A 15,095-nucleotide genomic window follows, 5' to 3' on the forward strand; every position below is an offset into this window, starting at 1 on the left:
CGTTGTTAAGCGATATTTCAGTGAAAAATGGTCCCTGACTACCATGATATAGTAAACCTAAATAGTAGGACAGAAGCTCACACAATGCTTCATGAAGGATTTGTGAGCTGAATGCCCTTAATTGCAGTGTTGAAAAATAAGACATAACAATGTTTTTTAAATTATTTAATTTACTCTGAGTCTGCCCACTTTTGTCTCCTCTTGATTTAAGTAAATATTAAGAAATCTTTAGTGGACATTAAGTTGTAACTGGGTAAAAGATGTTGAAATGTTTGGCATACATTGGCCTTTGGACTTTTTTATAAGACAAAATACAACAAAAGGTTAATGTGTAACTAACTGGTAGTTTATGAATCAATTGTTGCTGTTGTTGAAGCATTTCTCTGAAAAATCTGACTATTTAAAGAAAAAAAAATCTAAACGTTGAAACAAAGTTTATCGTGTGCTCCTTGGAGAATTGAACTCTAACCTGTTTTTCCATTATTTATGAAGGAATATATGAATATTTAGGGTAATATTACCAGAATGTTAAATACCTGTAGCCAATTGTTATACATCATGAAATTTTGTGATTTTAGAATTCAAGTTGTCTCAATATGTTTTAAAATCCCTTTTTTTTTATTTTATTTTTTTATTTTTTTATTTTTTACTTAATGTGAACATAGCCTCCTTAATATTATGCACCCACTGAAGGAATTATCAAATCAGAATTTCAGCTGTAATACATAGAGGATTTAGGAGACTGTGTACAATTATTTGCCTAATTATATGATATAATAAGATTGATTAAATTCTCCCATCCCTCTTTTTTCAGGCCCACTTAAAAATCAAATGTTAACTAAAAGTAATCCTAATTTCTCATTTGAATTTAGTTTTCTTTGGGTATTGCAACCAGCATTGCCGCTGCATGTTACAGTCAGAACTGCAGACAGAGTAATGGAAGATACAAAAACAGGATTCCCCCCAACATGCTTACTTTCATACAGGAAACAGTTTATTCTTTCCCATTAAGCTGCAGCTGCAATGCTCTAATGCCCAGGCTTTACAGCACATACACACACACACACACACACACACACACACACACACACACACACACACACACACACACACACACACACACACACACACACACACACACACACACACACACACACACAACACAGACACACACACACACATGCATGGTTCCCTCTGCTTTTTGCAGTCATTGCTATTCCTTTCACACCTCAGCTCCTCGCTATGGGAGAGCAAAATGAAATGGTCCAACTCTGTGATTAAAATGGGAAATTAAATCAGGGTTTGTGATTCGACTTTTAACCACGACACACAAAAATATGTATGTCAATCACATTCTGTTGACTCTCAAGTCAAATTTTACTCAACAGCTACATTTATAATAGCCCATTGGCCTCTTTTACTTTCATCTTATACCAATATATTTGTGTCTGGAAATAACTGAGATAGCTTTTACAGTTTGGTCTGTTTTTTTAAGAATATATTTGGTTGGCGCTGAGGTTCTTCTTTGCTCATGTTAACATTTGAGAAAGCTGTGATGACACAAGACATACCTTCTCAAGAGTTTTAAGATTATTTCACAATTTAAATTAGATTTCAAGGGGTTGAGGAAGGACTCTTTTCTTCTTTTTTTTTTTTACTGTAGCTCAGCTCATGTTAGCATGACCTGCAATATATGTATGTAAAGTCAAAGTTAATATTACAATTAAGGCCATTTCTGTTCATGTTTTCTCATGATTTATATTCATAAAAGGTACCAGTATTCTTTTAATACAATCTGTTGTTTTAAAAGTGCCAAGTTACTCTTTCACATCATACATGTAGCAGTGTAAACAGGTAATAGAGAATACATTGTGTTTTCCAGTTCAGTGGGCAAAGGTCAAGAAACTAAAACAATTCATGATGGGATGACACAGAAATTTAAACATAAACATATAAAGACCTTATATAACAATGTTGCATTTACACAGTGGGCATGAATATGCACAGTGAGAAGTGACTCTGATAACACGCAACTACTCTGGATACGTGTCACTTGCGTGTACAGTGAGTGTCTCAATATGTTTGTCTGTTGTGTGTGTGTGTGAGCATACTGTATTTTATATGCAAGCAGACCTTCACCGCCCCAATTAACAAATCATTGCGTAGTTGTTGCCAGCCTGACGACTGTGGTCACCATGGAAACTAAGTCCTGGATATTGTCTTCCATCTACCTGTATGTTCATTTTTGAGTGTGGCTGTGCGCACATGCATGAATTTTATAATTTGCAGCATTTCCAACTGATTAATTATAAAGTTAACTCGGCTCTGTTTATGCAGTGCTATTAGAGTTTATTTTGATGATTTAAGGAACAAAGTAGAGATAGATAACTCCCCTGCTTTCTGTATCTTACACACATATCTTCCAAAACTTGAAACTGCGTGATCTCTTTGGTTGCTTTAATGTTGCTAAAATCAAGGCCAATGCATGCTGAACATCTGTTACTGAAATCTAAACTTCATGCCACTAAGCAGAAAAATATTGGAGGATTTCCTTAGATATGATAGACAAGCAACTCATTGTGGTTTTGTATGTAGACTGGTTGGGTGCCCGCATGCTTCACAAATGTGCACTTAATGCAGCAATTCAGATGATTATTTCCGGCTCTTTTCTGAGCCAACATCAAAAACTCTCGGTCTACCGCGATCATTTAAAAATTATACAGAGGTGCTAAGACACTATCCACTGGTAGAGATTTGAAAGTATCATTCATTCTCAATAAGACATGTTAACATAGGGGAAAGCAAAACACTGTTCAAGAAAGAGCGGTCATTATAATGGATGACGACCTGGAGCCACTGATAACTGCGGCCTCTGTGCCAAGACATTGAACAAATTTACTCTGTACATAATGATTATGACAGAGCAGACTAGCAAATCACTTCTTTCTATAAGATACTTTCTCTTCTCTATATAAAAATAAATCAGGTTAGACAATCTCGAGAGTGTGTTTACATGAATTGCCAGTAGATCATTCGTTAATGCTCACACTTTCTCACACACGTATGCAGACATGCACACTCCTACAAATGTTATGTAAATGACTAAGGCCAGGTTTGGGAATGGAGGGCACAAGTAAGTAGCTTATAGGCTTCTAGGTCCTCTCCTGTATCTCCAAGACTACAACATGAACTGGGACTCAGTAATGAAAAAGTGGGCTGCGAGGATTTCTTTCCCAAGAGAATATAGAGATGACCCCCTGCAGTTAAAACCATCATTGAGTTTGGTTATACCAGTAATGACCACAGCTCAATTTCTCTGAAGACTCTACTTCTCTGAACAGACCCACTGGCGACTGGGGAGTGCTCTTTTGTTTCTGGACGTGTTATACCACTATTAGGAATGAGCTGAAGGAGGGGCAGTGACATTCTCCAATTTAGAAAACTTTTTCTCCCAGAGTATACACCCCACGTGTTTACCCGGAGCTTGTTGCCAAATGGCATGCTCAGGTAATTTGTGAAATGTTTGGTTGAGACTGTTTGTCTCTCTCTTCCTTTGTGTCTGGCTCAGAGAGTGTTTTAGCCTGTCTGGTGTCTCTATCACAAAAACTCTGTCCCAAGCTTCCTGTTTGTTTCCGCTCCACTTGTACCTCAGAGGCTTTTATCCAAAGTATTTTGACGCCCCCTCTCAACCTTTGGTCTACGTGCCATCTCAGGTCCTATGTGATTCTCATGAGCTATCCCACGAATCCCTTCAAGGGGTAACAGACAATTCTGGCCCAGCATTTTCTGGGCTGCTTCTAAATGGTTAGTGCCCCTCTTGTAATTTATGTTCATGCTGCGTTTTGGACTTGCACCAGCCAGAAGACACTCTGAAGGACTGGCATCAGAAATGTCACGGAGGTGCTCGTCATCGTCTGTATCAGCGTCAATGTACTTACTGATGGAGGAGTCGTGAAAGGTGAAGACAGTTGGGGCCAGGGTAGTGCTTTCTGGAGACTTCGGTGGGGTCCTGCTACTGGCAGTGGTGTAGACAGAAACTTCAGGGCTTAACAGGGAGTGGTCTGACACGACCGAGCTGTCTGAAAGTGGGGATGGCCCTGGCTCCCCCTCGTTGCGGCCGCCTCCTTTGGGAATAAAGCTTTTTGAGGAGTTTCCAGAAAAGAAGAATTTTCTTGTGTTCTCGGAGAATGAGGACTTTGTGACAGACACAGGAGTCAGCATGGGCTCACGCTCCCCTGTGGTTTTCTGGCCTACTTTACCACTGGTGTGCTGGGACAAAGCTGCTGCTGGACTGTATGAGAAGCGGTTGCTTTCCTGAAGACCAAGGTCCATTGCTGGAGTATGGGGGAAGCGGGGATTCTCCTGGAAGTCTGTTGCACAGCTGATGTAGCTGTCAAAGCTGGACAAGCTTTTCATGTCCCCCACTCCTTCTCTGGTTCCTAGCACTGGTGGTCCATGATCTTGAATGGTGCCCAGCTCTATCTCATCCCTCTGTCTGCCCACTCTGGAGCCCCTGTCTTTAGCATTGAGGTTTGGTTGCGACTGTGTCTTTGCCATCTGGCTGTACATCTCTTCCAGTTTCTGAACATTTAACCTCTGGGGACTAGTGGCTCGGGCCTTGCTGGGAGAGCCCAAGTCCTCGGCATTGAAAGATCGGTTTGAGCTTGTCTCTGATGCAGCCCTCTTGGGGGTCCATTTCCAACGGCTTGGAGAGAGGTGGTTGTCATGAGGCCTCTCACTCTTCTCTACCACCACATCCATCAGTTCTGCACTACGAGCAAATGCCTCTTTCAAGTTCATTGAGACAATGCTACCATTTCTCTTTGCCCTTTCCAGGGCTTCCCTTCTTTTAAGTGCTTTCTCTTGCCTCTTTTGCTCCTTGTAGAATTCAGAGAAGTTATTTACGATAATGGGTATAGGTAGGGCTATCACAAGCACTCCAGCTATGCAGCATAAGCCCCCCACAATTTTTCCCAAGAGAGTTTTGGGGTAGATATCTCCATATCCTACCGTGGTCATAGTAATTGTAGCCCACCAGAAAGAAGCTGGAATACTTTTGAACTTTGTATCCTCCTCATCCTTCTCCGCAAAAAACACCAGACTGGAGAAGATCATGATACCCATGGCCAGGAAAAGAATGAGCAGGCCCAGCTCGTTGTAACTCCTCCTGAGGGTGAAGCCCAGAGACTGAAGACCTGTGGAGTGACGAGCCAGCTTCAGAATACGCAGGATACGCATGATCCGAAAAATCTGAACCACACGGCGGACATTCTGAAATTGCAGCACACTCTTGTTGGATTCTGTCAGGAAAATGGTGACGTAGTAGGGCAGGATGGCCAACAGGTCAATAACGTTTAGTGGACCCTTAAAGAACTTCCATTTATTGGGGGAGGAGAGGAAACGGAGCAGGTATTCCATGGTAAACCAAGCAATGCACACAGCTTCCACGTGGGCCAGTTGTGGGTTGTCAGTGGACTGACCAAACTCATCAGTGTCCTGCAGCTCTGGAAGGGTGTTAAGGGACAGGGCAATGGTGGATAGCACGATGAAGAGGATTGAGATGATGGCCAAGATCTGAAAGACAAATTTATAAAAGTAATATGAGTAATGATTGCAGGATCAGAGAATGACATACAAAACGTTGCTAAAAATTTAGGCACATGAGATGCTTAGTTTAAACTAAGAAACTGAAGACTCTTAGACAGCCAAAATCCACAGAAGAAAAAAAGTACCTGCCAAGTAACTTGAAAAACTGATACAAGTGAATTTAGGAGAACTAGTGTGGTTTTCACAGCAAAGCACCCCTGAATATGGTTGAATTTAGATTAATCTGTTTACTGCACTTTGTGTGACAGTATTTAAATAAAAAAATAACTGGCATTGTTTTCATGAGCATCCTCCCTTTACTTTTAGTGTCCAAAACCTTTGTACAATACAATATAGCAAATAAATTAATTGTCAAGTATGCACTAAAGCATAAATTTCTTATTCTGATCAGACAACTAAATCTTCAATAGATGCCTGACTGAGTGTGTGATTAGCGGACAGCTGATGGATTGGACTGACCTGGACCATTTATTTATTCGTGATTCACTTATCGAGTTTATCCACACGCTACTTGCTCTCATCCCAGGGTGTCAAATGCTGATGTTTTGTCACAGCCTGCTGTGCACTTTGGCATCACATATGCACATGGAGCCTAATGTTTGGGCAACAAAATCCACATTGATCCATGGAAAGATTATGCTTTTGGTTAAATGAGACATGATAACTATTTGATGAGGTTTAGGTACCAAGACTATTGTTTAGGGTTAGGAAAAGATCATGGTTTGGGTGAAAATAAGTAGAAATTGGAGTACTTGTAGGCAGTTTAAGTAAGTAATATTATGTATGTTACGTCGGTTGCTTTATACGCATTGCTTAATTACTGTACATGAGTAACTCACTTCCATTACTACTAAGGAATCCGCATTGACTTTAACTTTCTCACGGACTCGACCACGGGTCAATGTGAAAATCAGGGTGTTTGCTCAATCCAGCCAACCCTGACCATCTTTCTATGTGAACTTTGTCACTCTTTTTACTCCCTCTCTGACCCAGGTGGTCAGGGTGCTTTTTACACTATTTCCACCTTCTAATGGGCCTTTCTAATTTTAGAACGGATAAACCCTTCACTACCTGACACGTGGCACTACAATGACATAAACATGAACATGCAACAGTCCCATATGAGAAATAATGTTCCCAGTATCCACTGCACTAAATGATGCTGATGATTCACATTATTTCACAGTACAAAGAACTGGGGAGTCTGTGAGAAAACAGCTCCCTGACACACATTCATACACATACACACTACCCCACCCACACCCCAGCAATCATGCTAACAAGCAAGTACGTGGTGGCAGACTACACCTCTTTTAGCACTGCATGACAGCTCCCCCCCCTCGTGAGTATTCATTGTGTAAACAAAATAAAAATTAAAAAAAATCACTTTTGTGCATTTGTTTTGAAGTATATTATTCTTGTAGCTTGAGCTCGTTTGATCTAAATAAGTGACTACTTCAAAACAAAATAGCATGATGAGAAATACCTGACAAAATGTTGCACTGCCATCCAGCCTGTAATATCCCATTGACACTATCTCAGCTAATAAAAACGTGTAACTATGACCAGCATGTTTTTATGTCTAACTTTGATGTCATATCCCAGACTAAAGGACAGTTTACCGTAATCATATTAAAAGCATGCTGTCTTGCTTAGAGGTTTTATTTTATTTTATGTAATTTGGATAAACAAGCCTTTAAAATTGTGGGTCTGTAAACACTCAGAGATTTGTTAAGTGGCCTTTTGGCCTAAGTATTAAATATGCAAATTATTGTAATGGTTGTATTTAATAACTCTTAAAAAATATCCAAGTCAGACATACAGTAAGCCACCCCTGTGTGCATTCCACCGATAACAGTGTTACAAAATGTCTTCTGCTTGATTGGGGATAAAGGGCACAGATCCAGCAGCTCTCTTGTGATCTTAATGCTGAGGTAGAGAAGAGCTCCTACCTGACGTGTTTGATGATGAGTTACTGTGGCAACATAATTGAGTGGATATCGTGTGTATTTGAAATAAACTGTGCTCTTACGATGTTGTTTACAATAACCGTAGTGCTTCAAGATACGAATGTCTCAGAAAATATTTAATACCTGATTACGCACAACCTCAGTTTTTGTGTGTTTCCATAATCCATGTTGAATGCATCTTTTTGTGGCAGCACTCAAGGTGACAGAGCATATATTCCAGTACTGGACCCAGAATAGGATTACTTCACGATCTACAGTCTGCATTTGTTATGTTAACCCTAAATGACTGCAACTCCAAGCAGCACAACTTAGAGGAGGAGTAGGAGGTTGTAGCTAGAACACTGAGCCTGTTTTGACAATAGCCCACACAAAAGAGGTTGGGATGTTATATGTGAAATAAACCATACAATAGTTAAAATACATTCCATAAAAATGAGTGCAGCTTAGCCTTAGACCATAATATAGTATGATACATTCAAGATGCCCATGTACTTTAATAATAATGTAATTTAATATACATGAATATTAAATTAATTATTTCAGGCTGATTTAATTTGAATGACAAAACAGAGCAAAAATGATAATTGCCTCCTTCCTGCTCTTGTTAGCTTGATCAAAACCTCAGTGATGAACTGAATCTGCTGGTTAAACAGACAGTCTCTGGTGTAAACAAAGAGACCAAAGGCATAGAGCACTTGATGCATGGTTTTCCTATAAATCATCCAGAGAAAATTAAGACACACTGACAGAAAAAGGGACAATAGCAATGGCTGTGAGGAAGTGATTGGCAGTGAGGGTCTTGACATAATAACTTTTTAATAATTCAGAATCTCAGGAGTAAAAGTGATAGCTAAAAAGGCAGCCTTATCTACGACCAATCAGAGCAGGAGGACACTGTTGCCAATGCGTCACGGCAGACATGAATAATGACCCTATCTGTTTATTTTCTTCCCTGGTTGCTCCTCTCCCCCTGCCCTGGAGTAAATCTATTTGAATCAAACACTTGAGGAGCAGAGAGGTGCTGGGGCTGGAGATTGAAGGTGGAGCTGACAAGGGCAGCACAAAAGTGACAGGGTAGAGAAGGTGCAGGGGAAATTAAGAAGCTGTTAGGGAGACAATTTTTTGTATAAACAAAATAACAGAGTCTATTACTTGGTTTACCTATTTTATCTTTATAAACACAATGGAAGTTCACCCATTGGGTTTTGGACACAATAGAAATGTAATGAGCCACAAAATGGATAAAGGCATGCTGCAGAGGTAATAGGATTGAAAAGCTATAAAAAGGTCACTAATGAAGGCGCACTGGTGCGGCTGTGTAACATTATGGTTATGAGGTTAAGTTCCACTAGGAAACCCTTCACATTTCCCACTGGCCCATGTCCCTGTTGCCTCCGCACACTGTGTGCACTCTCTTACCCTGCCTAGCTTTATCTCTGTCTTTCCTTAGTTGTTCAATGTCACGGAGTGCTAATTTCATAAAACTATTGAACTCCAAATCTAAGATAAACCTCTCAGTGCACCGAAAACAAACACAAGTCGAGGGAACGGTTGAATGGAGCTCCCAGCATGATTATGATTATAATGGCATCAGCAAAATTACAGACTATTTATAGACTCTCGATGGACCCATGCAAAACAGATGTAAATAGTGGCCACACCCAACATTATGTCCTTTACGTCTTGCAGTTTCTCGGTGATGAATATAGTAACTTGAGCATATAGACACAAAAACTGTCAGTGACAACCAGTGAATCCTCCTTGGTGGCCCAATAAATGAAAGAAAAGATGAAGGGAGGGAGATATTAATATCTAGAGGAGAGGAGAAGACAACATGTGTGAAAGAATTAGAGAGGGAGAGAGAGCAGATTGACAGGAAATCCCAGTATGGCATCAAACAAAACCAGATCACACTGGTTTGTGTCTCTCATGGCACATAGTTATGTGGTTTAGCAGGCACAGTAATCCACACAGAGCTCCGTTGTCTTTGGGACAAGGTGACACAACAACCTCATTAGGCTGTTGGAGAAGACGTCCTGGCCAAATCTGGTGTGAAGGATCCTCTTAAAAGTAATCCAACCACATGTGTGGGCAAGACATTTTTGCATATGAAATAAAGCCGTTAGACCTGGAGTTCATTGCATAGAGAATATTTGCTCATACACTATGTATACACCAAAACAATTTCTGCTCTCCAGAGGCATGCTCATTTGGGACTTGGAAAGGGGTTTACTAGTTCTTTTACAGTTTACATTTTTAAAATGCAACAGTAGCAGAAGTGGAGAAATAAATCATAAAGTAAGTCAACTGACTCTTAAATCTTAGCCATCATAAGATTCTGGTTATACAAAACCAATTTAGGATGTAACGGCAATCCCAGGTGTTGTAAACAGGATGTTGTTTACTGGTGAAGAGGTCAGATTTTCTCTGGAAAGAAGCAAATGGTGTGGTTTTTGCACCATTGGTGGATTCTTCAGCTTGGATTGAGAATGTAGTTGATCAAGTTGTTTATTAGGTCCAGCTGCTCTCGGGTTAGGTGCAGCTGCAGGTTAGTATTCTCACACTGTATTAAGTCTGGTGGCATCCCAAGTGGCAGTTCAGGAACTCCCAGGCTCCCAGCGCTCTGGCTGGCACCTTTCTCATTAGCAGCAACAGGAGCACCAGACACACCGCTGAGCTTCAGCAGTGGAAGCTCCTGTTCCTGTGAGTCCCAGCCCCAGTGCCTGTTAACTTTCGCAGTACTCACCTAGGGAAACACATCAGACCTACATAATAATGACAGGTGCTCCTTGTAAACCTCCACTTCACACTAAAATAAGCATGAACTGAATAGATTTTTGTTAAAGGTGTATCTGTTTTCGGTTGAGTAAACCCAGATCTTGCTTGATCACCAAGATCCCCTGACAGCTGACTTGCTTTCCTATCATCCCTTGAGCCACATCGGAGGCCACGGGGATACCATGCAACACTCTCCCGGCCTCAACTGCCAGCCACTGTCACCATGACAACCTCCTTGAAGCTCGACAGGAGGTGGCTACGTGGACCTGCTTGTGAAAAGCAAGTCTGACAGAGTCTACTCTGTTTCTCCCTCCCTCTCTCCTTCCTTCCATCCTCAGTTTGTACCTTATTTAAAGCTCACTCAGCTTTGAACCATCTGCACTGCTTTAGTCTCTGTTATAGGTTTTTCTCTTATTTGTGTCAGATTGCTCTTTGCATTTGGTCATCATTTTGGTTGGTTAATATTGACTTTTGGCCCTGTGGCTCTATTGTTTTAAAATCAAATTAATAACCAACATTATTATTTGAAAAGGGAAAGAGATACTTTATTTAAAAAAAAGTCTGCCAGACAACATCTTTATTTGCAGATGTTTTCACCACGTGTGTCATAGATAGCTCTTCTATCATTTGAGTGGATTAACAGGCATCACATAACTACACAAATGATCTTCGTCTTCGTCTTCAAGATGTTATTTTCAATGCTCAATAGCAAGCGAGCAATAATGTGAAATAACTCACACCCCTGACTCTGGATGGAGAATGGCTCTGCCTCTGCCTGTGAAAGAGAAGGGGTTTCCATGGAGACGGGAGGAGACTGTGTCTTCCACATTTCCCCCAGCATGATCGCTTGAAACACGCTTTTGCAGCGGCTCAGCTGTAGTCTCCCCACCCTACATCAATTCTTAACTTTGAACAAATGCCTCATTCATCTTTACCTCCCACATCTCAACAAAATTAATAACTTGCATCCTGTGGTTCTTCTTGGGAGATGCTGCCAGCAGCTCTATAATCTCAACCTTGCTTCTGTGACATTTAAGGTACTGCACTTCTAGCCCCTTTGGTATACACAGTATTGCCCATTGATGGTCAGCTATAAATATTTTAATATGGTTAAGAGTCAGTTGCTTAAATAATGCGCATAATATTTGGAAATCACATTATGATTTGTGTGTCTTTCAGTCCCCTGCAGAAATGTAATTAAGTTATATTACAGGCTCTTTGGTTTTGCTTCAGTGAATATGTCCCAAACATTTGCAATATTCTGAATACAACTTAATTCAGATTGGATGCAGGCAGAACTCTTAATTGATCCTCAACATTTATGCGTGCTCTATATAATTAACTAATGGCTATTTCTACATTTCAAAGTGTACTTTGAGGGCATAGAAAAGGCTACGAGCCATTTGAGGGACCCTCATACAACCTTTTTCTTACTCACGCAACGCTTGCAGGCACAAAGTGCACCACAACCCCATTCAGTAAACCAGTAAGGTAGGTAGGACATCTATGCTTGCACCATCCATCTCCTGAATGAATCCACCTCATCTCCTCTCCCTCTCAATTATTCATGCATTTCAGATGAAGAAGAGAATCCAGACTCAGCATCTATATTTAAACTCTGACTGGTCCATGGTGGTTATATAAATAGAAACAGTATAGGGTCTGGTCTGACACCAAAGGAGGCTTTGTTCATCAGGAATTATAACTTGGAGTACACAGAAAAGAACTGAAAGGAGATGAAAGACAGAATATTGATCATTGTTGTATGGAGACATGTCTGGATTCAGGAAATCACAGAGCAATAATCAAGTTAATATGCAGCAAAGGTTTACTTGTTCCTGCAGTCCATAAAATGGCTAAAAAAAAAAAAAAAAACAGCAACCTACCCACGGTGTACAGTTACATGTTGCAGAAAGAGGAAAGACTATTCCATTGTTAATGGTCATTGCTACTATGTTGCCTAATAATGAATGTATGATACAATTCATGCAGTCCATAATCATTTATTTATTATAGACATCAAGAATGACACGTATACTATGCAGACATTAGCAAATGAAAAAGGAAAACACGAGAGAAGCATTGATTTAAAAACGCAAAGAGAGATGCAGCTAGAGAAAGATGCACACATAACTCCTCCACACGCACATGTACACACAATCAATCCGCAATGATGCCTGAATCGAAGGCAGCTGCAAGTCTCACAGAAATGACAGTTACCATGGTGACATAGTGACAGTGAACTTATAAACATTTTTCTAAAAGCAGTGGAAGCAAAATAAAGAAAAGAAATGATGAGGGCACAAAAACATTCAGAAATGTAGAAATGACAAGAGTTGTATGACCCAGACTTAATGATGTGAATGTCATGTATTCCATTTACAAAGCAAGATTACTCTTAATCCTGCCATCAAACACATGCTCAGTGCAGATATTCAATTTACCAGCAGCATATTTCACAATTTGTGAGAGCTCAAATCAGTGTCCATTCAGTGTCAGTGCTATTAATCTCTCTGAGAGTTCCACTCAAATTTACATGCAAGATGTTGGTAATTGGATAGCAATAAGCACTTGATTTTGTTACTTAAAATAGCCTCTGTTGTATTGGACCAAACAATTCAATTTGTGAGCATAAAGTAACCACATCCAAGAGACCGTGTAGCATCCCACCAGGACGAGGACACTATGGATTTACACTGTGTTACACAGTTACTGCAGCTTGTACAAGGCGCTTTCTGCTGTATTGATGTAAATTTATCTGCATGATGATAACTGCCTGTTAAATCCCACCCTCCCTTAGTTACTGTTGCTATGCCTTGTCAAGCTATCCATTTTCACATTGCTCATATAAGCAGGTTACACTGAAAACAGTGGCAGATGTACGAGTAAATATTTTCAAATTTATCAGAGGCAGACAAGCAGGATTTTCCGTTCTAGCCTCATTTATTTGCTGCTAAAATGAGACTTTGGCAGCTGTTATCAGCCAGTTACACTCGTGTTAAATTTGCTGATGTTTCTGGCGAATGATGTTGTGCAAATCTATTTCAGTTAAGGATGCTGTACATTTTATTTTCTAATGTTGAAATAAGTGTTAAATAGCACAAAATTCCACCCCACCCTCATCCCTGATACAGACTGTTTGGTCAGTAACATGGGTCTCCCAGTCCCTCTGCTAAAATACATTTTGTGGTACGTTGTTCCCACGCTATCCAATCAGGACAGAAAACAGTCCTTGCCGTACACTAATCCAATGAGACTATAGGACAGTTCTCTTTGTGCATTCTTGGGCGGAGCAAGGAAAGCTTCTATTTCCAGATCTCAAAGGAACAGTTTACACCACAAAATACGGCAGCGAATTAAGACAGTAAAAGAAAAGAAAGCTGCCAGCGGGGGGTTATGGCAGGAGGAGGGTGTTTTTGCTGATATTTCTATCAGTTCCTTGATCGTTGGAAAAGGTTTTAAAGTGTTTGAAAAAGCAATACACAGCTCGCCATACTGCTTCTGGACAGGTACACTACATTTTTCTCTGCAATAAACACACAGGCATTTGTTAGCTTGTTCGGTTTGTTGGTGTTTTTTACCCTGGTAGCTAAGACTAGTTATACAACAGGTAGTTCCTACCCAGAAATCTGATTGATCAACAGAACATTTGGAACGTCCTCATATCGGCATAACAGCACACCCTGCTCATCACCGGAAATATCACTCCGCCCTCTTAATGGGAATTTATAATTGGAATTGAATTTCATGTAATATGCTAAATAATGTTGTTTTTACTTGTTATGGGCCAATTAAATGCGTCCCATTTGGTGAAATCGGGTCTCTTTTGGTCCTTGTTTTTTGCTCCGAGCACCCATACCGTAACACCACAGATAGTCGCGCAAATTAAAATCCCAGCGCCGATTAGCTTGACCAGTTATGTTTTAATAAATCTTAAAAAATACATGACTCCACCGATATCTTTTTTCAGCGGATATCTTCATTACAGCAAGAGTGACGCTTACAGACCGCATCACTGTCGTGCCAATATTCACGTTAAAGCACACCCTCTCATGTAATATTGCTTAATTTGTAACTGTTTGTAACACATCATGTGTGGTCAGCTTCAGTTTGGTTTGCTGTCTAATAATAGCAGCGAAGCTTGTTGTCAGTAGGGTAGATAATATTTGCTGTAGTTATCAAGCACAGTTTGTGCTTAGGTGTCGAGAATGCAAATTCAGTAATGCTAGCCAATTTTATAGCCAAGCGCTGTGATGAAGACCAGTGCATATTAATGTGATGAAGTCAGGGTGGAGAGGAAGGAGGAGTAACAAACAGCAACAAAAAAAGGATTAGAAGTTTGCCAAAATGGCAATTTTGCCTACAGCTGCCTTGTCTGGGTTTGCTAGATGGAAAACATCTTCAAATCAGACATCTTCTAATTAAATAAGAACTGAATGTAGAAATACAGAGGTGAATTTTTAAGTACAATTTCAGAGCAAATTAATAAAATGTCATAACATTTCAGTTTTAAGTATATCGAAATTCTGTTTCAGACTAATACATAAAAAAATGTGTTTCTTTGCAATTATTCAAGGTAAATACAAAATCAAATTATGTAATCAAATGAGATATGAAAGATTTTAATTCAGTTTCTATAGTGACACATTATTCTGCCCATATCTAACCTGTAATTCCACAAAATAAGTAGGCTAACACTGACAGTGTTGCCAGACTGTTCTGACAAAGAGTAGATCAGAG

General features: G+C 40.0%; 1 protein-coding gene across 5 annotated transcripts in view; it reads right to left on the minus strand.

Moving 5' to 3' along the window:
• Nucleotides 1–15,095, minus strand: part of kcnb1 (potassium voltage-gated channel, Shab-related subfamily, member 1) — a 36,658-nt gene that overhangs the window by 6,280 nt on the left and 15,283 nt on the right. For 4 of the 5 annotated variants that reach the window (XM_069690696.1, XM_069690698.1, XM_069690697.1 and 1 more), the window contains exon 3: nt 800–5,574. In XM_069690696.1, the coding sequence (XP_069546797.1) occupies nt 3,649–5,574 (1,926 nt within the window). In that variant the 3' untranslated portion in view covers nt 800–3,648. Of the gene's footprint in view, nt 1–799; nt 5,575–15,095 lie in introns of those variants that run through there. The other variant, XM_069690700.1, reaches the window with a different exon arrangement.

The sequence above is a fragment of the Brachyistius frenatus genome, unplaced genomic scaffold (genome assembly GCF_029030835.1).
Source record: "Brachyistius frenatus isolate BFR_SWC_R1_liver_20210118 unplaced genomic scaffold, ASM2903083v1 Contig_10, whole genome shotgun sequence".
Classification (NCBI taxonomy): Eukaryota; Metazoa; Chordata; class Actinopteri; family Embiotocidae; genus Brachyistius; species Brachyistius frenatus.